General features: G+C 37.1%; 2 protein-coding genes across 4 annotated transcripts; both read left to right on the forward strand.

The window, feature by feature from the left end:
- The first annotated feature begins 3,423 nt into the window (after window positions 1-3,423).
- usf1 (upstream transcription factor 1) lies at window positions 3,424-12,290 on the forward strand. Of its 3 annotated transcripts, none has more exons than XM_034675083.1 (11): window positions 3,424-3,487; window positions 4,763-4,824; window positions 4,940-4,989; window positions 6,834-6,946; window positions 7,114-7,227; window positions 8,598-8,751; window positions 9,117-9,204; window positions 9,320-9,378; window positions 9,484-9,578; window positions 9,993-10,136; window positions 11,472-12,290. In XM_034675083.1, exons 2-11 carry the CDS (start codon window positions 4,817-4,819, stop codon window positions 11,559-11,561), a joined length of 915 nt encoding a protein of 304 aa, XP_034530974.1. In that variant the 5' UTR covers window positions 3,424-3,487; window positions 4,763-4,816; the 3' UTR covers window positions 11,562-12,290. The 3 variants fall into 3 exon arrangements, with proteins under 3 accessions (XP_034530974.1, XP_034530983.1, XP_034530966.1); XM_034675092.1 differs by lacking the exon at window positions 3,424-3,487 and adding an exon at window positions 4,545-4,582; XM_034675075.1 differs by lacking the exon at window positions 3,424-3,487 and having other exon boundaries at window positions 4,583-4,824.
- Window positions 12,291-13,646: 1,356 nt separating this feature from the next.
- On the forward strand, window positions 13,647-21,947 carry use1 (unconventional SNARE in the ER 1 homolog (S. cerevisiae)). Its single transcript, XM_034675434.1, has 8 exons — window positions 13,647-13,802; window positions 15,634-15,683; window positions 16,077-16,155; window positions 16,380-16,532; window positions 16,643-16,658; window positions 16,798-16,828; window positions 18,493-18,655; window positions 20,269-21,947. Exons 1-8 carry the CDS (start codon window positions 13,704-13,706, stop codon window positions 20,449-20,451), a joined length of 774 nt encoding a protein of 257 aa, XP_034531325.1. The 5' UTR covers window positions 13,647-13,703; the 3' UTR covers window positions 20,452-21,947.
- Window positions 21,948-22,223: the final 276 nt, after the last annotated feature.

Raw genomic sequence — 22,223 nt, forward strand, 5'->3', positions numbered from 1 at the left:
AATTCACTGTCTAACCTGAGAAAGAGTGTTGAGCTACGTAACATTTGTTTAATTCCAGATGAACATTTCAAACTAAGTTGTCTGTGTTTGGAGTAACTTACTGTCTGTTTTTATTCCATGGTATAGTTTTTAGAGATTTCAAGTAATGGTTTCTAAATAATCATAATGTAACAGAATGTACTCCTATGTATTCTTGACTGCACTTGTGCTTTGTGAAAATACAAAGTTTTGAGATATTTTAAGAAGTACTTTGAATACTTAAGTATATTTAAAAGCAAGTACTTAAGTACTTTAACTGAAGTAATAATTTGACAGAGCAACGTTCACTTGTATTAGAGTAATACTTGACCAGGAGGATCTTAACTTTGACCTAAGTAATGAAGCTGTGTACTTTGTCCACCACTGCCTTTATAAGGATTATTTCTCTCTGCAGACATTGCGCTGGTGTAGCTCAGTGGTTACTTCGACTTACATTCTTTCAGAATCAAGCTCTCCATCCCACACTGGGGTCGAACCACGGGCGCTGTCCGGTGTTTTCTCTCAAACTCTCACGTAGAAAACTGTTCATAAATATAACTTATATTTTCACATGTTTAAATATATAACCACAACTAAAAAAAAAGTAGAGACATGCACAACAAATGCCATTTTAGTGAAGTTATGTTTTTGGATGCCTTTTTCAGAGGTGGACAGTAAATTTACTTGAGTACTGTTAAAGTACATTATTTCAGTATCTGTACTTTACTTGAGTATTATTTTTTGGGGGAACTTGTTACTTTTACTCCACTGCATTTAGAAGACAATTATTGTACTTTTTACTCCACTACATTTCTATCAATGCTCTAGTTACTTACTACTTTTGCTTTGAAGTCAGCTCGTGAATTTCCTTCTCTTTTCTGAAATCTGACTCCTAACACAGTAAAATGTGTTTGTGTAGTTCTGTTTGTCTCAGTGGTTTAGTCGTACCTGTATATCGTGCGTCTCCACGGTTGAACGTGGAGCAAACACAGAGCAAATTTCACTCAGATCAGGCAGTTCATTTAGAGGTGGTAATGATGGCTATAATTCTCCACCTGAGTACCCATGGTCATATCTTCAGCCCGTGTTAGAGGTTTTTGAAATGAAGAATGATACGTATCGTTTGAAATGCTCTCTCTGTTTCCCACTCTGCCCAAACATACAAAAATTCCCTGTCCAACCTGAGAAAGAGTGTTGAGCTACGTAACATTTGTTTCATTCCAGATGAACATTTCAAACTAAGTTGTCTGTGTTTGGAGTAACTTAGTTGCTGTTTTTATTCCATGGTAAAGTTTTAAGAGATTTCAAGTAATGGTTTCTAGATAAACATAATGTAACAGAATGTACTTCTATGTATTCTTGACTGCACTTGTGCTTTGTGAAAATACAACGTTTTGAGATATTTTAAGAAGTACTCTGAATACTTCAGTATATTTAAAAGCAAGTACTTAAGTACTTTTTTTTTTTTCAAAGATCTTTTTATTTAGATTTTGACACATTACAAAAAAAAGATCAGTGCAAACAATTCAAGAAAGTGACGTTTTTGTATAAGAAACATATTAAGTAAATGAATAAAATTTTTAAAAAAAAGCCAATATGTGATAGTAGCTAAAAATAAAAGATTGACAAGTACTCAAACAGGAAAATAAAGAATAGTGAAATTACAAAACGATGAGTAGGTGAATATCAAAAAATAATAATAATTAAAAAAAGATAAAAGAGCCATAAGTATAGAAAAAAACAAAAAAAACAAATGTACATCCATATATATCCAGATACGTACTTAAGTACTTTAACTCAAGTAATAATTTGACAGAGCGACATTCACCTGTATTGGAATAATATTTGACCTGGAGGATCAATACTTTGACCTAAATAATGAAGCTGTGTACTTTGTCCACCACTGCCTTTATAAAGATTATTTCTCTCTGCAGACAATGCGCTGGTTTAGCTCAGTGGTTACTTCGACTAACATTATTTCAGAATCAAGCTCTCCATCCCTCACCGGGATCGAACCACGGGCGCTGTCCAGTGTTTTCTCTCAAACTCTCACGTAGAAAACTGTTCATAAATATAACTTATATTTTCACATGTTTAAATATATAATCACGACTAAAACGAAGTAGAGACATAAACAACCAGTGCCATTTTAGTGAAGTTATGTTTTTGGATGCCTTTTTCAGTGGTGGACAGTAAATTTACTTGAGTACTGTTAAAGTACATTATTTCAGTATCTGTACTTTACTTGAGTATTATTTTTTGGGGGAACTTGTTACTTTTACTCCACTGCATTTAGAAGACAATTATTGTACTTTTTACTCCACTACATTTCTATCAGTGCTCTAGTTACTCACTACTTTTGCTTTGAAGTCAGCTCGTGGATTTCCTTCTCTTTTCTTAAATCTGACTCCTAAGACAGTAAAATGTGTTTGTGTAGTTCTGTTTGTCTCAGTGGTTTAGCCGTACCTGTATATCGTGCGTCTCCACGGTTGAACGTGGAGCAAGCACAGAGCAAATTTCACTCAGATCAGGCAGTTCATTTAGAGGTGGTAATGATGGCTATAATTATCCACATGAGTACCCATGGCCATATCTTCAGCCCGTGTTAGAGGTTTTTGAAATGAAGAATGAGACGTATCGTTTGAAATGTTCTCCCTGTTTCCCACTCTGCCCAAACATACAAAAATTCACTGTCTAACCTGAGAAAGAGTGTTGAGCTACGTAACATTTGTTTAATTCCAGATGAACATTTCAAACTAAGTTGTCTGTGTTTGTAGTAACTTACTGTCTGTTTTTATTCCATGGTATAGTTTTTAGAGATTTCAAGTAATGGTTTCTAAATAAACACAATGTAACAGAATGTACGTCTATGTATTCTTGACTGCACTTGTGCTTTGTGAAAATAAGTTTTGGGATTTTTAAAAAAGTACTTTGAAAAAAGCTGTGTACTTTGTCCACCACTGCCTTTATAATGATTATTTCTCTCTGTGTACATTGCGCTGGTGTAGCTCAGTGGTTACTTCGCCTTACATTCTTTCAGAATAAAGTTCTCCATCCCTCACCGGGGTCGGACCACGGGCGCTGTCCAGTGTTTTCTCTCAAACTCTCACGTAGAAAATTGTTCATAAATGTAACTTATATTTTCACATGTTTAAATATATAATCACGACTAAAACGAAGTACAGACATAAACAACCAGTGCCATTATAGTGAAGTTATGTTTTTGGGTGCCTCGGTCTTTTTTGATGGTCCGAGTCTGCTTACAATTTTCCCAGGCTTTGAAATTTCATCAAGTCACTAACAATGCAGGCTTTGGGTCAGATATTCAAACTGCTTTGTGAAAAACATTATTGACATTTTAAAACTGATCTGGAATAGGGCGAATGGGTTTCCTGTCGCGCATGCGTATGAGTGCAGCAGACACCGAAACTGGTCTGTTGACAAATATCGGGGGAGGGACCACTGCAGCGTAAGTAGATCTTTGTTCAGAGTGGCATATATTCTACAGAATCCGACTCTCTGTTCATAGTTAAATCCTATAGATTACATTTAAGACTTCATCCTTATGCCTTTGCAGACATTGACTGAATACAGGAAGTGTTTCTTTTTAACACATCTGTTAAAACCGCTGGGGCCGATCAGTAATGTAGCAGAAAGATAGAAATGGTGTCGAGCTCGCCGCAATGGAACAAGCAGTTTCCGGTTGTGAATACGGTGAAAAAACAAAAATCCCTGAGCTATACACCCAAGACACACAGATGGTGAATAGCAAACATAGTGAAAAGCATATACAGCTTTATTAAAGTATTTAAATTAGCTTTTTTATATGGGGCGCCGTTTGTAAAGCTGTGCACACTGAAAATAACAGCAACATTTAGCTCCAAAACGCCATAAAAATGTAGAGTGAATTTTTAAAAGTCACTTTTTTTTAATCACATTTAGAGGGATATTTGTGATCTTCTTCACATTTAATTTGGTTGTGAAAAATATATTAAGTTGAAATCACTCTTAAATCCAAATGCTAAATCTAAATTTTAAATATAAATCTAATTGTTAAATATAAATATAAATGTTAAATACATAAAACAAATTAATAAATTCATATTTAACATTTATATATAGATTTAACATTTAGATTCAACATTTAGATTTAGATTTAACATTTAGATTCAACATTTAGATTTGTATCTTACATTTAGATTTGTATCTAACATTTAGATTTAACATTTAGAGTTAACATTTAGATTTAACATTTAGATTTAGCATTTGGATTTAACAATGACTTTAACTTGATATAACAAAATTAAATGTGAAGAATATCACAAATATTCCTCTAAATGTGATTAAAAAAAAAAGAAGAATTTTGAAAATTCACTCTACATTTTATGACGTTTTGGAGCTAGATGTGTAGAAATGTTGCTGTTATTTTCAGTGTGCACAACTTTACAAACGCCGCCCCATAGTTTTATCCCCGTATTAATGTTGAAATGTTTTTGAATCGGCCCTCTCCTTTACTGAGCTTTTATTTTGAAGGCGACGAAAGCAGCTTCCGCTCTCGCCCATGGTAACTGTCGGCCTTGCTCTCTGTCACACAGCTAGCTCGTTTTCTTACACCGTTTCAGATGTCACATTTGCTTCTGGCTATACCTTGCTTTGTGCTTTTAAGCGATATCGATACAAATATTGTAAAGTTCCAAGTTAGGGCATCTTTGTTTTAGTGAAACCTATGAACTTGTGTTTTCAGTCTGGCTGTAGGAGAGAGTGAAGGCGGGCTCTTCGTATAAGATCGTCGGCAGAAATGAAGAGGTGAGTCAAATGCGCCATTGTCAATAATAAGACTAGGATTTAAACCAGTTAGTAGTTTCTTCATAAGCAGATTCAACCACAACATAACTCGTCTCCTTTGTTATTATGTGTGCAGCCAACAGAAAAGCCCTGAACCAGATGGAAATGTGACCATCAACGAGGAAGGTAACAAACCTATCAATTTGCTATTCTTAATTTTTTTTTTTTGTTAAACTATTTTATTTTCACTTTTGCAATGTATACCAACATATCAATATACCAATAGAATATGGACATAACATAGTGTAAGGCATAAAGGATACAAGAAAAGAAGAACCCCCCCCCCCAAAAAAAAAAAATTATAAAAAAGAAAAAGAAAAAAGAAAAAGGTGGTCAGTGTACAAAGTCAATACAAACAACTATATTAAGTACCTGGTTGAAAGATTTAACAATATGGTCTAAATATGGCTGCCAAATTAAAAAAACAAAAAAAAGTGTCATAATGTTTTCTTAGACAAAAGGTGATTTTTTTTCCAGGGGTATGCAACTATTCAGAAGACCACCTGTCAATAATAAGAATCAGATTTCCATGACACTGTAATACACTTCTTGGCCACACATAGAGCAACTTTCATGAAATTGAGTTGTGCATTGTTTAGAGAACCGTGAACTGTCAATACATATAAAGTTCCCCAATAAACACAGTTCAGAGTCCAGTGGAACATTAACTCCTGTGATGCTAGTTAAAGTGGAGCAGATATCATGCAGATATCACCTTGGTACAATGCCAGGTACAGTGCTTGAAGGAACCAACTTCAGTATCACACCTGAAGCACATCTCTGACAGGTCAGATTTGAACAAATGTAATTTTTCTGGGGTAATGTATAATTGATGTAGAACATTATAGTTAATCAGTCTATACTGGGCATTAATAGTAGTTGACAAGCTGTCTTGACATAAATCTGCCCATAACTGTTCAGCAATTATAACATTAAGATCTGACTCCCATTTCATTCTAGACTAATGCAAACCTGATTTTGGGCCCCCATTCATTAACAGGCGATACATTTATTCTAAAACAATGTTTGTCAATTTCTCTTATAGTACAAACCGAAACGGTATTCAAAGAATATAAACATTCATTATATTTGTAAAGGCAATTCCGTCTCCTTTTCGCAAGTCCAATCTTTGGATCGGGTCAGCTTTCAGCTCCTGAATGGCTCCTCATTGATATCACTGTTATTTCTGAAAAGAGACACATTGAATAATATTTGACGTTATGGGTGTGAGAGGCTATGTATCACATTGATTATATAATCTAAATGTCAGAATTATTTTGAGTTACGATATGTCTGGTATAGAAAAATTTGAATAACTTTTTTTTATTCTTATTATTTATTATTTAAAAGCAAACTTAAGACTTACCTTTTTAATCTAGCTTTTAATGTGGAGTAATTTATTTTTAGCCATGGACTGCATTGTTATTTTAGATTATTTTAGTGATTATTTTGATCATTGCTTTAACATTTATTTATCTTATCTAATTATTTATTTATCTATTTATTTCTTGTATTCTTCTGATCTTGTTAACGCTACCTTATTTTTAACTTTTCTTTCCATTATTACTTATTTAATTAATTTTACTGTATTGATTTTATTTTATTTTAGATTTAAGTATTTTATTTATAATCATGCCTTTTATAATTTTACCATTGCTGTTGTTTTCTGTCTGTCCGTTATTCTGTGAAGCACTTTCGGCTGCATGTTTTTATGTATAAAAGGTGCTGTATAAATAAAGTTGAGTTGAGTTATTGATTGAAATGCATTTGAAATGAAAGAGGTTACAGAGGGGGTATGTTTGTATGCAAGACTTTGTTTCTACTAATATCTACATTCCTTTAGCTAACCTTTCTCCTGTTCTCTGAACAAGGTCTTAGAATCTAGAAAACGTGTGAACTGCTGAGTTTTTAATTGAAATGAACGTCAGTCTGTAACAGTGAGGTTTTTATATGCTTTTCTGTTCCTTTAGTGTCAGTGGCCACAGCGGAGGACCCAGCAGCTATTGCAACCATTCAGTCTGCTGCTACCTTCACTGACCAACCAATTAAGTATCTCTTTAAGACAGAGGGAGCAGGCGGGCAGGTAGGAATTAGTATTAAAATCTCTTAGAGTATCATTAACAAGTGCCATTGGCTAGTTTTAAGTGGTTGAAAGAAAGATCATCCTTTTTTACATTACCTGAACTTGTATGCTAAGTGATGCTAAGTTGATAAAGTTCTGACCTCTTATTGTGATGTGTTTCGTCTCAGGTGACCTACAGAGTGATCCAAGTGTCCGACAGCCAGTTGGAGGGTCAGACAGAGGGAGCTGCAGCAGTCAGCCTGGTCACTGGTTTCCCTGCAACTACACAGACAGTCACACAGGTGAGACATACACTGATTGTATGACTGTGTTGCATATTTAAACTAAACGGTAATCATTTTACAGTCACCGTCCAAACCTGATGTGTTTGATGCGACTGGGCTTGTTTCTTTGTCAAATAGTGCTCTAATGAAGAGGAGGAAGCACTTCCCTCCATGGTGTTTCATTAAGTTAGGTCCACAACACCTCAGGGTTGATTAACAGTAAGCTCTGGCATCCTGGAGCCGCCCCCTTCCATGCTAGCTCTCACTTCCCACCATACCAACACACCAACATAGAGAAGAAAAGAGTAAAACAGAGAAAAGTATGTAAATAGATATTAAAAAGGGGACTGGAAGGCAGAGCCAGCGCAAAGGTTGTCTGGGCTAGAGCTCACCCTTGCCAGGTGAGTTAGGCTGTACTATCTGTCCACCCCAGACTCACCCATTTTAGTTAGGAAAGAGAGGAGAGACGGAGACAGGCGATGAAAAGTTTTCCCTTACTTTTGTTTTGGCACTCAACTGACATTATTTATCCAGATCCAGATCCACTGACCTGTTTTTACGGCCTCATCTTGACATCTAATTTACCATATGTATGCCTACATGGGTATTTAAAGGAGTAGAAGAAGAAGAGATCACTCAACTTTTTTGTAAATGCTTCTAACTAGTCTGACACTTTGACCTCTGGTGGTTCGTAAAACTTAAAGCAGCTCTCTCAATGACAGGCTAAAGCTCGCACAAAGCTCTCTGATATCAATTAAGTAGTTCTGTTTCATTCTTCCGGACCACCAGAGGCGATGCCCATACCCTTATTATGATCCATCTTGTGCACAGACAGGTAAAGCTGTTAATTTTTGCAGACAAAGTGGGAAAGTAGGATGACCTATGGTGCACTACAGTTAAAAGCAAACAGGAGATATTTCATCAGTGAATGCATTTAATGCAAGTAGAGAACAGGGTCAGCAAAGACAAAATAGAGTGTTAACTACCTTTTATATTTTATTATTTAATGCTTAGATTTCTACATCAGCAGACGCTCATAGTGTTCAGTTGTTAAATTATTCAAAGTCACATATTAATACTTTTTCTTTGGCTGCTGGAAAAAGTATCCTGTAACTTGTGTTCCTCTGATGTATGCTTTCTGTTCAGTAAGGGTGATAACATCTTTAATAATATAAAATATTGTTTCAAAATATTGTTTTAAAACTCTGAAGATGAAGTCACTTTGGTTTCACTAGCTTTCTATTCATTATCACAGCATCAACAGACCGAACAGCCTTTCTTGTGGATTTCGGTATTCTGAATTGGTCGGATATCCTATGTTTCTTATATATCTATTAAACAGCGTAACACAAGACTTAACAGTGTGGTTAAATTGTGTTTGATGTCAGGCGGTGTTCTCCCAGTCTGATGGACTGGAGGGGGATGGCAGCGCGGAGACACAGTACACCTACTATCCTGCCACCATCGCAGATGCCACCACCGGCACTATGGTGACCACAGTGCAGGCCTCTGACACACTGCTGGGCCAGACCACACCCACAGGTACTCCCATCTCAGACACATGTCTTAACCCATCATTACATCAAGCATGCATTTAACAATGCTTCTGCTTTTATGTCTTTGGCTAAAACATGTATAGCACATGCCTTTTTATTTTGCCATTACAGCCTGCTTGACAGTGGTCATTTAGAAATAATCTACTTGAGCATTAGTAACTTTTCACCTATTGTTCATTTGGACTCTGAATTAAATAGAGTCTTATACTTAAAAGTACCAGAATTAGCCTCTTAGAGAGTTTTTTGCTCTTGAAAAAATACATACCAGTTTAAAGGCTCACAGTGTGAGGGTTTTTTTTTCACTATAATTATCTACTTATTCCTATTCTTAACGTACCATTTGTTTTGCAGGGCAGCTTTATGTGATGATGTCACCGCAGGAAGTTTTGACAGGTTCCAATCAAAGGACAATCGCACCTCGTACGCAGCCATATATTGCGTAAGTACCTCCTCGTTAAACATACAATGAAAACAGATCTTTTTTAGTTGAGTGGGGAAAGAATGCTGCAAAGAGACGAGTAGCCTCAACGTTTTTATTCTATTTTGCTTTTCAGAAAGCAAGAAGCTCCTCGGGCTTCCAGAGATGAGAAACGACGAGCCCAGCACAATGAAGGTTAGTCCACAACCCTATTGTGAAAGTTAAACCTTTTTAAAAAAAAAAAAAAATTGAGCGAGGCTTAAATGATTTAAGTCTCAAATTCACATTTTTGTCACACAGTGGAGCGTCGGCGCAGGGACAAGATCAACAACTGGATTGTGCAGCTGTCAAAAGCTATTCCAGACTGTAACATTGACTACACCAAATCAGGACAGGTAAGGCGAGCTCAGACTCCACTCGGGTTTGTATACTAAGAGCATGAGTCCACATAGCATCCACGTGTTTCTTTCCTATCAGTGAAGAGCCAACAGCATGCTGGGATGAAGTGTACACTGAGAGGAAAAAAATCTAATGTCACCCCTTTTGGTTTTTATTTCTTGCTTTTATCTTTTGGTTTTGGACGAATTCTCCATGAACCAGAGCATGCAGCTCCTTATACTTTGTACTTATGACTTGAATAATGTCGTCACTGTCAGCCGTAGAGCATAGAGGGTGTATCATAGAAAACAGTTTGCTGAATACCATTGCTTTTTTCAAGGGCTGTTGGGAGACGAAGCTTTTTCTGGTTGATCCACAAATGTGCATTTCTTTCTCAATTACAAATGTTTTTGTCTGACATGTTTTTTTAGGCTCTCTTGTCTCAGAGCAAAGGAGGAATCTTGTCAAAAGCCTGTGATTACATCAAGGAACTCAGGCAGAGCAACCTGAAACTTGGGGAAGACATCAGCACTCTTGATCGGCTTAGGATTGATAACCAGTTGCTTAGGCAGGAGGTATGTCTGTGTCTCACTCTTCCTTTTAACGGTTGGTACTAAAGCTAAGGTAGGAATTGATCGAGCCTTGTGTGGCTGCAAACTATATATTATATTGCATGGTTGTGCTGAATACTCAATTCTAATTGGTCATAACCAGCATTTTAAAGACTGATGCTATGCAGAGTAGACTGTTGATCTGGATCCAGCTTACTTGCATAACAATGTTTAAGAAATGACTTAACTGCCTTCACATTTGTAATGCAGACCCGCATGGCGCCTTCATGCACTCATTAAACGCTGCTTTCTCTCCCCGGGAATTTAATGGCAGTACATTTCTTGAACATGGTGATGATATTTGATCCATTGATGCACAGCTCACAAGTATGTCCAAATCCTGGAAGGTGATGTGAATACATCATGGGATCAACTGTGATCTGTACAACAAACAGAACACAATATGGGCTGTGATAGTGCTCGGACACAGGGGAATAGGTAAGACATTGGCTGTTTTCGAAACTGCCTGCTATACTAGGAATGCAGTATGCGGTATGCAGTACGTACTGATTTGGCCAAAATTCAGTTTGTAGTAAGTAGTATGTGAACAAGAGCAAAATCTGCACTATGCCAAAACTCCCCGGATGTCTACTGATTCAGGAAAATATCACAGTATGCATCGGACCAGTCTGCCTCGCGTACTGTTTCCCACAATGCACAACACTCATTCCACTCTTTCTTTTCTCTTCTTTTTTTGATGGGGAGAACTCAGTTTTAGGTGCTGTGAAAACTATTAAATTCCATATAAACCACTTCCTAACTCTTTAAATTATAAGTGGATGCTAAAGAAGCAGTTTCTCTATCGGCTTCGCCATCGTTTACTTTACTTCCACACCGGAAATTCAGTGACGTCTGGCCCAGTGTACTGCAACACAGATCGAACAGAACAGTCATACTACATACTACATTCAAAAGCAGTATGTAGTAGGCAGTACCTTCGGCCTACTACATTAGTAGGTTGTATGTAGCAGGTCGTTTCGAAAACAGCCATTGTCTTCAGATTCTGACAGTGAGGAGGCCCCTGCCCTGTCCACCGCTATTCCACCATAAGAACCCACTCACTGTACACTATCTTTACATGTTACATCTATAGCATTACTTTTTTCATCTTGGTATATCTTTTTATAGTCGGCATATGTCATGTCAAATATGATCAGTCAAATCGTCAATCCTATCTAAACTTGCTATTTCCACAGTGTACAACTAAGTCAGCCTTGGTCGTTGTATTTGTGATACTTAGTCCAGAGGCAGTTGTTTACTCATTGTGACTATTGTTTTATCTATGTTTCTGTTTCTCAGGTGGAAGACTGGAAGTCCAAGAATCAGATACTAAGGAACCTGCTGCGACAGCATGGCATTGTGGGATCATCCAGCACAGACCCCCAATGAGAAGCCTGGGGTATTGAAGACAACCATGTATGGGCCAAAAGAGTACTTGAAATGCTTTGACATACTTCATTTGTGATTTCTGCATGACATTTTGGGAAATGAGGACTGTCCGATAAATAATCAAATCTAGCTTCTTTGCTAAATAACAGCCTTTTATTATTGTCTTTAAAGCTTTGTACTACATTTAAATCATTTGCCTGGGGAATACAAAGCAATTTTGATAAAATGATGAAAAGAGAGGGAGTAAATTAGCAACGGCTTTCACAAGTATAGTGAAATTATTATTTTTTTTTTTTAAAGATTGTTTAGTAACCTCAAGTACAGTACACTCGAAAACATGACCTACTGCTAAGGTCAGTGTGTCACTCAAAAGCTCTTTTAAGTACTGTGCTTGTATGTATCCCAGACACTCATGACAATGTCTGAGGAAAACACATTGTATCTATGCTTTGGCTTGTTTTCATCTCTTTCCAGTATCATTTTGACCAGTTGATACCATAGACTGTGTAAATATATATTTATATGCAGTCATTGGTTGATGCAGAGTTTGTCATCCAGCTCATGGATCAGCTCTTATGCTTTGTATTTTTGTATGTTTCATGAGACCTCCTTGGGACAATAATTGCATTGCAACAATGTAACTAACAAAATAAACAGGGGTTGGTAAGCATTGCATTGTAGGTAGGCTGTCTCTGTCTTTATAATAAAAATATTAAGCGATTAACTTCATGTTCAGAAGCACCTTCACTTTTGTTTATTTAAGGTTTGGTTCAAGATTTGAAGCTTTCATAATGCATGATACAGTGTCTATCTTCAAGGTTGCAGCGTGACCACACTTCTGACCTTTCAACTGGCTGCCTGCGAACCCCATCTTCCCTCATTTTCTTTTAAAGATATACACTTATATAAAGGCTAAATAAACAAAAATCCTCTGAAGTTTATGTGAACAGTTGTCAAGACAACAATGTTATTGTGAATAAAAGCATGAGATTATGTTCTCAGGTCGATCATTAAGGTTTTTGAATATCTTTCCAAAATAGAGTTTGCTGAGCAAGTAAGCCCACATTGTAAATGCATTATGTATATATTCTGAATTGGATTGGAAAGCTTATCTGAGAATGCAAAATAAACAGTAACATATAACGAAAAGGAGAAACAAGTATGAGGGAATCGTATAATAAAACAAACAATGATAAGAGAGCAAAGGAATCAAAACAATTTAAACTGGTTTTATAGATACAGGCTACTTTTTTTGAAAACATCAATGAGTATGGTATGGCCATTTCTTTGTATGTCATTATGTTAGAATTAAAGACTCGTTAGAAGTATGTCAGGAACAGTCACAAAGGGCTTATAGGCTCAACCATAAACATATGTCTATGGGTTCAGGTTCAACCCGATGAAATGACACATTAACCCTCCTGTAAGGTTTTTTTCTCAGGGACAGGAATAATGTTCCTGGGTCAATTTGACCGGGGGCATATTTGATTATCCAAAAGTGTCAGAACCCCAAAAAATCTCAATAAACATTTTTTAACTCTCATTATTAACTTGATTACTAACCATTTAAATCAATATTTGGTGCAATAGTGTTCTTTAATCCTCAGATCATGCTTCAATGAGGATATCTCACTCGTTTTTAATGAAAATTCTTGATAAAACTTTTTTTAATGTACATTTGAAAAACTTAAATATAAATACAATAGTTTTACATGCATTGATTTTATTTTATTTTTTTAATAAAAGTGAAGTAATGTTGATAAATTAACACGACACCTCTTCTATCACATGCTGCCCAGATTTCTAGGCTGTTTTTAGCAGGTTTGGAAGACATATTGCCTAAAATGTGAAATGAACCATTTTGATTTTATATTTTGATTTCACCTATTAAGCCAAGCAAAGACGTTTCATACCGAAAAAAAACTTTCAACATTTTTTACTTTTATTTCTGAACTATAAAAAGGGTCAATTTGACCCACAACATCCCAGGAGGGTTAAACGATGTTGTTAAATCAATTTCATTGATTTAATTCTATTCGTTAAAGAAGTGAAGCTCCGCCCACATCCGCTCTGTGGCCTAAACTGTTCGACGTCACTCTCCTGCGACAGTGTGTCAACCATAGACTGGTGTCAACTTCAAACATGGCTTCAAGACTAGAAATCAATTTTGTCAGATTATTGTCTCGCTGTGAATCTATAGCGTCGGAGAAACGGGGCGAAACAGAATGGAGGTTAGAAAAGGTAAGACTGTTCTGTCGCGGAGTCAGTGTTGTCGTTGTGTTGTGTTTTTTCGACCTTCGTTTGGTCAAGTTAGCATGACTGTTATTGTTGTTAGCCGCAGCTGTGAGCCGCATAGTCTGTTAGCCACGTCGTCACTGCCTTTCAGTGATACTGGAGTCTCCAACACACGCTACGCACTAAATTGTTGACTAATCTACTCCTGACTTGTTGATCATTTGCTAACCTTGCCATTTACACTTATTTAACAGTGTCAGATTTATACTAAGACAATTAGCCCACAGGTATGTAGTCTGACTCATCAGTTCTTAATAAAATCCCACCTTCATGACGGTTTTAGTGTTCAGTTTTTAATTGTAAATGTGTCTCCATTCAACTTAGTTACAGTTTTGAAAGACTTGTTTTGTGCTGCTAGTGAAATCATTTCACAAGGGGGGATTTTTCCCCATCCATTTCTATCAAAGAAAGTAGACTACGTATGAAGACATACATATCGGATTCCACAGTGACCATTTCAATCAAAAAGCCTTTGAGACAATAACCGATGATGTCAATAAGCGCTATGAATGGAGGGTTTATTGACAGTGCTGTATTATTGATCTCTTTAGCACATTCACTATTTTCAGTGGTGGACATTAACAAAGTGAATTTACTTGATCACTGTACTTAAGTACATTTTTTGAGTATCTACTTTTTTTAAGTATTATTTTTTGGGGGAACTTATTACTTTTACTCCATTACATTCAGAAGACAATTATTGTACTTATTACTCCACTACATTTCTATCAATGCTCTAGTTACTCACTACTTTTGCTTTGACGTCAGCTCATGAATTTCCTTCTCTTTTTCTGAAATCTGATCCCACGGTTGAACATGGAGCAAACACAGAGCAAGTTTCACTCAGTTCAGGCAGTTCATGTAGAGGTGGTAATGATGGCTTTAATTCTCCACCTGAGCACCCATGGTCATATCTTCAGCCCCTGTTAGAGGTTTTGGAAATGAACAATGATACGTATCGTTTGAAATGTTTTCCTTGTTTCCCACTCTGCCCAAACATACAAACATTCACAGTCCAACCTGGGAAAGTGTGTTGAGCTACGTAACATTTACTTTAACTCCAGATGAACATTTCAAACTAAGTTGTCTGTGCTTGGAGTAACTTAGTTGCTGTTTATTTCTCCATGGTATAGCTTTTAGACATTTCAAGTAATGGTGTCTAGATAAGCATAATGTAACCGAATGTACTTCTATGTATTCTTTACTGCACTTATGTATTTTGAAAATACGTTTTGAGATTTTTTAAGAAGTACTTCCAATACTTCTGTATTTTTAAAAGCAAGTACTTCAGTACTTTAACTGAAGTACTAATTTGACAGAGCAACTTTCACTTGTGTTGGAGTAATATTTGACTTGGAGTAATTAAACTTTGACTTAGGTAATGACGCTGTGTACTTTGTCCACCACTGATTATTTTAGATTAGTATACAAAACAGTTTCATAACGTAAGTGGACAGTTGTCACTGGGTTGATCGCTTCCTTTGAAAAAACACATTTTAGACCAATGTTTGTTTGCTGTTGTGTCAATGTAAAACTATTGTAGTTTTGATAGCCTAATTTCTAAAATAACAAGTGCTATTATTTTTTTATTTATAATTTATAAAGAAAATGAGATGATTCAGGTCTTAAGTGCTGTTTTTTAACAATGTAACTCAGCAGAGTATACACAGCTCTTGGTGGCTCCTATTCGTGTCTGTTAATAACCACTGAGTTTACCATAAGATTGTTAGTCGGTGTCAGTGTGTATCATCGCTGTTTATACTCTGCTTTCTTGTAGTATGTAGGTGCCCTGGAGGAGATGTTAGTGGCTCTGAGGAAAAGCCAGAGGTAAACCCTTTTTTTTCCAACTCTTACTATTTTCATTATTGCTTATTTGTAACGCACAGGTCGCTGTTGAAGCTGTTGAAGCTGTTGAAGCTTTCCACATATCCAACCATTGTGAAAATGTTGAATATATATAGATGTACATTTGTGATGATGTGTGTGAATAAACTAAACTAAAACAATAAAACTCTAAAGTCTAAATGCATTCACACACGGTTGTCACTATAAAGCAGCTAAAAACGATTCACACTTGAATGAGAGTCCTGTTTTTGATGATTCTCAGGTTTTCTTCACAGTGTCACGCTCACTGCTCACAACAGCATTGTACTTGGCTCTGATGTTTATCTATAGATGTATTTAGTAGCACTATTAATTAGAAACTGTTGTCTTTTTCAGCAAACCCACACCAGAAATACTGACTGAATACACAAGAAAAGTAGATTTCCTCAAAGGACTTCTAGAGGCTGAGAAACTGGTCAGAAGCTATTCTTTATCATGTCTTCTTTATTATGCTATGGATGGTACTCAAACTGTTCTTATCACTTTACCACTTATGGCGTGACCAATGATAGTCAATTTTATTATTTGTTATCAAAGTTCTTCAAAAATTAAATCAACAGTTTTTATTTCAAATGTATTTTATTTTGACACCAATGCTTTTTTTCTTATATCTCATACCTCTCCTGTTTTGGTTTTCAGTCTTCACCTACAGAAAAGGCCTTAGCTAATCAGTTCCTCGCCCCGGGGCGGACACCCACTATAGCCAATGAGAGGATGCCTGCCACTAAGACTGTCCACCTGCAGACAAAGGCTCGTTGTACAGGAGAGATGAGGGATGAGCTGCTTGGCACGGTAAGATATGACTTTCACCCACAGATGAATTAGACAAAAGATCAATACTACTGGCTCTATGACTCTCTTTTAGTCGCATTCATACGTTTCCTTCTTTGGTGTCATTGCAGGGGCTGACTGGCAAAGGTAAGAAATGGAACTTAAAGGAATCTTTTTTCAGTATCTCAACTTAAAAAGTAGTATCTGTGTTTGAATCAAGATAGTTTGTCAATTGAGTATTTTGTTCAAATAAAATGACATACTTCTCTTCTCTTTTCTTCTAAAGGCATGTCAGAAACAGAGATGAGAAAAAGAAGGTAAAGCTGATCATATTCTTTCTTGTGTATATGATTATGTTGAGCAGTGTTCCTCACACATAGACCTTGGCAGGCGGCCAAAGTACAACCCCAATCCCCAATAAGTTGTGACACTGTGTAAAATGTTGATAAAAACAGATTTGAATGGTTTATGTTTAATTGAAAATAGTTCAAAGACAACATATCAAATGTTGAAACTGAAAAGTATGCTCGTCTTGATTCTGATGTGATTTGATGTAGCTGATGAAATCCCCAAAGTCTTTACATAACATAAGAAAGTATGAGTGCCAGTTGCTGGTAAAACAGGTGGGGTTCTGTGAGATTCAGAACTGGAGAAAAACACAGAGACCTCTTCAGTGCCAAAGAGTTCTGAGAGGATCCTCTATGACAGTAAAAATTAGGTTGTGTCAAATTTTGCAGGTAAGAGTAGAATATCTAGATCATAACCATACACATATCATATCTAACTTGCATGGCTACTGTCATTTAGCACTGTCATTAAATGGGCCTCTCTGTCCTTAAGTCTGAAGGGGGGTGGGGAACTATTATTGATTAATTATTGATGAATATTAAGCAGTGACTATCGGATCGTATTTTTGCTTAAAATGCCCATCTCTAATTCCAAAATTTTTAAACTATTTGCGCACGTAGTCACTCACTGAGTGGTGAACCTCTTCTGAGCTTTAGCTTTTATTAAATCCACCTCTCTGCAATGCACTTTTTATACCCAGTCATGTCACCAACCTGTTATAACTGAATGTCATTAGTTGAGAGATGTTTGCCCTGGTGTGTGTTTTTAACAAAACAAATCTTTTTCAGAGTTTTGTTTTCCCTTTCCCAACTTTTTAAAATATGGTGCTGGCTTCAAATTTAAAATGAGGATTTATTTTTCATATAAAAGTAAAAATGTTCTGTTTCAACATATGATATCGTCACTGTCTGGCAGAAACCCTGTATATCCAAAACCACTGCTTTCCAGGAAGTTTAAAAAAATAACAGTTTTTCGCATAACTAAACACTGCATGAGATTCAACAACAAGCTTTTTTTAATACTATCATCTATCATATTTTAGAAAGCTTACTGACAGACATAAAGGAAGATCACTAGCTTTCATCAATGGAAAGAACATTTAAATGATTAAATACTGAGATACAAGGTTTTTTGCCAGACAGCAACGTTATGTTTTGTTTGTATTATTTTCGTATAGACTTTATTTGTGCTTTTCTCACATTCTGAGTTACATATTTTACTCAATTGAGTGGTCGTGGAACAATTGGACCCCCCCACCCTGGCTTCTATAACATTCAGTACCATTGTGAACCTGAAGGTGTCAGGGTTCACTGTAAATGCTTTTAAACATGGCAACCTGGGGAGCCATTGGCCTGGTGGTCTAAGCGCGCACCCCACACACAGAGACTATAGCCCTTGTCGCAGAGGTCACAGGCTCGATTCCAACCTCAACCATTTACTGCATGTCCTCCCCAACTCTCTACTCACCACATTTCCTGTCTCTCTTCAACTGTCCTATCAATTAAAGGCAAAAATGGCCAAAAATATAACAAAAAAAAAAAGGCAACCTGAGAAACCTTTGTCACCCTTGTTGTAGCTATTGTTGTTTCCTGCAGTTGAATAGAAAAAGTTTGAGCTGTCTTTCCTCCCGCAGAGGTCTTCACCTGGATGAGCGTCAGTCTGCGGCAGAGCTGGAGGCTGTCCTGCAGCACCATCATAACCTGCAGGAGAAACTTGCTGACGACATGCTCAACCTGGCCCGGAACTTGAAGAATAACACTCTGGCAGCGCAGAACATCATCAAACAGGACAACCAGGTAACTGAGCAGTTTTCATAACACTGCACACTTAGATCATGCTCTATTTAATACTACACTAAGTATTTGAATGAAACCAAAATAATAACAAAAAAACTTTAACTTGAATAATTTCTAAGACTTTATATCAAAAGAAGTGTGTGACTACATGTAGGATGGATGATGTAGTTTTTTTCAGAGACAAATTCTAAAAGCACCTTGCTTAGGTTTTGTGCTAAAATGATCAAAATGTGCAGAATTAAGTGTCTGTCAATCCTTGCTAATACTTTTTCATAATTCTCCTTTTTGATCAAAAAATGCTTTTATAATACGTTTTGATATTTCAGTTGTTCTGTGTTATTGTTTGTTTATAAGTATTTATTTTAGTTCCTAAAACATTTAATAAATCCTCATGTCTCCACTGATTGTATCCACAAGCAGGCAATACAAGACAAATGACATTCACTTGCTACTTACAAATCCTCTGTATTTCACTTGACCCAGTAGTCTATTTATGAATTATTTTTGGAACAGATTTTTGGGTTTGTGTGCCTCATTTCTTAATCTGATGCTAACATTAAAGCTAGGGTTGGTAGTCTCGGAAAACCAGCATGAATTTGAATGTAGCTTTTCCTCATGACTCCGTCTAACCCCTCCCCTCCTCCCTCGGAGCTCCTCCAAAACGACGCCCCCCCCGCTCACATGCACGAGCGCCGCTGATTCTCGACCATATGATCGTGACTGATTCAAAACCGGTCCTCACCAAAACATTATCATAGTGAAAGTTAAAAACACAAACAAACATGGCTGCTGTTAGTACTCCCAACTGTCATACTAGCATTATCCAGTTGTACCGGTGACACGATATCAAGAGAAAAGTTATAACACATATAATACTGTAACAGCTCCACTGTTTGTTAAATGTGTTCAGTGTAGATGTTCTTAATTCCTACAGTGTTGACAGTCAGTGAAGGCATCAGGAGAGGTGTAGAGTGTGCGAGTGGGAGAGAGGAGAGACAAGAGGAGAAGTTTTTCATTCATTCAAACATTGATTGTTGCTTTGTTGGTTGGCGTGATCACGGCAGACAGTGACCGGTTATTAAAACTCAACGTGTTCACGAATCGGCTCGTCATCACTACAGCGTCCGGACGGACGCTACAATAAATATATATTTTCTGTAGGACTTACTGAACGTCATTAATTATTCTGCTTGTTGGTGAGAGCTTTTTAGACTCTGATCCGGACTACAGTCCTGAGCAAAGCACCTCATCGGGTCAGAGGGGACAGGCCCGAGGATGAGCGAGAGGGGCAGTAAATAGAGACAGGGGAAGTAGAGGCAGGAGACGGGGACTCGGAGGAGTGCACGCCGGGGAAATGTACGCGCAGGAGGAGGGCAGAACGGCTGGACGGGATTTGATTGGTTTAAAATTTGGGGAGCCAAAAAACGGTGATTGGTTAGTGTTTTGCCAGGTTTACTCCAGCTGTAGATAGCTGCTTTTTTTCACTCTTTTTTAGGAACACATCATGTAATGCTTGCCATCAGGACATAAAGATCATTTTAACCAGTATGACAAAAAGTGTATCTAAATCTGATTACCAACCCCAGCTTTAACTGCATTTCTCTCCCACCCAGACATTGAACCAATCCATGCGTCAGGCAGACCTGAACTTAAAGAAGCTGAAGACAGAGTCCGAGCGGTTGGAGCAGCACACCAAGAAGTCTGTCAACTGGCTGCTGTGGCTTATGCTCATCCTGGTCTCCTTCACCTTCATCAGCATGATCCTCTTCATCAGAATCTTCCCCAGGCTCCGATGATGACTGCCTACAATCTTGAACTCTTAGTTTTCATGTCCTCCCGTGTTTACGGAGCAGCACCTGCATGGGCCTCGTAGCTCTGCAGATCAGTAGTGGTCAGAACCAAAACAACGCAGCTTAATGAACTGAAACATTTGCACTTTTGACTGCAGTTCGTCCTCTTGACAGTAAGATTGAAAGTGTGGTGTGAAGTGTTATTATTCCATTTTTCAACAGTGCAGAACATAAATGGAGCTTGTTTTTTTTTTGAGGCACTTAGTGAGCAACAAAAAAAGTCTTAATATCCAGACAGCAGACACTCAGCCTAACTATTCTCACCCCACATCAAGCAGGCTACAAGCCATACAGTGCGTGTAAATCAAAATGATCTTGTGTTTATTTGTCTCACCCTTCTTCTGAAACAGTTAATGAACCGTCCACTATCTGCTATATTCTATATAAACCAAAGTTTTAACACTGAATTAAGCTACAAATAAAGTCTAAAGATATAAAATAAAAAAGCTTTGGATGTGCTAGATTTTTAAATTGATTAGTAACCCTTTACCATTTCGTACCTAATGGTATTATATACACTTAAAATATAGATTTTAAAACAGTGTAATGTAGATATTGGAAGCGATACGTATGTTGAGCATTCTTCAGTAACTATAAGTCTCCCTTGAGGGCATATTTTACCTTATTCCCCCTGGGTTTTACCATGTCAGTGCCTTTTCAGGAGATGCTATAGTTACACTGAAAATACATCAATAAAAATTAATATATAATGAATTATTAAAGGTTTATAAGGTGCTTATTAATGTTAAAGGGTGGAATTAAAGTGTTACCAATTGTTTCAAAATATAAAAGCATCACAAATTACAAAACGTATTTCAAGCATCAGTTTGATTTTTCTTAAAAGTTTTTCTCCTGGTTAAGTTTTAAAGGAAAAACATTTGTGCTGTCAGATTTTTTTTGTACATTACTCCTCATAAACCATTGTTCTTTTCATTGTTCATCGTGTGTTTAAGTGTCCTAGTCAGATGACAACATTTTTGATGATTCTGTAGATGTTAAGTGTGGGGCTGCTGATGTTAATGAAATTAAATGACTGTAACCCATTAAACGCATTGATATATCATTGAGAGCAGCTACTGTGTGATTGAGAACACAAGAAACTCCAGAAGATTTAAAGTCACTCATTTTCAACAACCTCCTCTCAGTGTGTTTGCTGAGTAACTGTCAGACCTGTATGTGTGTTTTGGGAGCTGGTATTGATATTTTTTTCTTCACTACATAGAATATTGAATTTGCGCCTTCTGTTTTGAAATGTGACTGCTGCAGTGACTCCATGTGGCCACTGGGTGTCAGTCACATCCTTTGAATATGATCACAAAGTAACCTCCATGACCCTTGATCAAGCCATGAATCCCAAATTAACCCTGCTACTAGTTTAGAAGTGATCTGAGGACTGAAGTATGTCTAAATAAAGGCAGTTGGCAAATAAAAAGCAAACAGCAGCCATGTGTTACTCTTGCGTATCTGTGCATTTGTTTCTGCTTACTCTGTTTGATAACATCTGGAGCAGAAAATGTATTTACCTGCATTCTAACTCTCTTTAAAAAGCCTCATACAAGTTAACAATCCTGCTGTGTTGTCAGTCTCGCTGTCATTTAAGGCCCGTTGAGCTGACTAGCTTGTCCAGACTTGCAGCTCTGCCCCCTGGCCCTTCCTCTCGCCCCTTTCCCCTCTCCCTAGCTAATGCCCCACCTCGCCTGGCTGGACCTCGACCTGGC

This window comes from Notolabrus celidotus, chromosome 2 (genome assembly GCF_009762535.1).
Source record: "Notolabrus celidotus isolate fNotCel1 chromosome 2, fNotCel1.pri, whole genome shotgun sequence".
Classification (NCBI taxonomy): domain Eukaryota; kingdom Metazoa; phylum Chordata; class Actinopteri; order Labriformes; family Labridae; genus Notolabrus; species Notolabrus celidotus.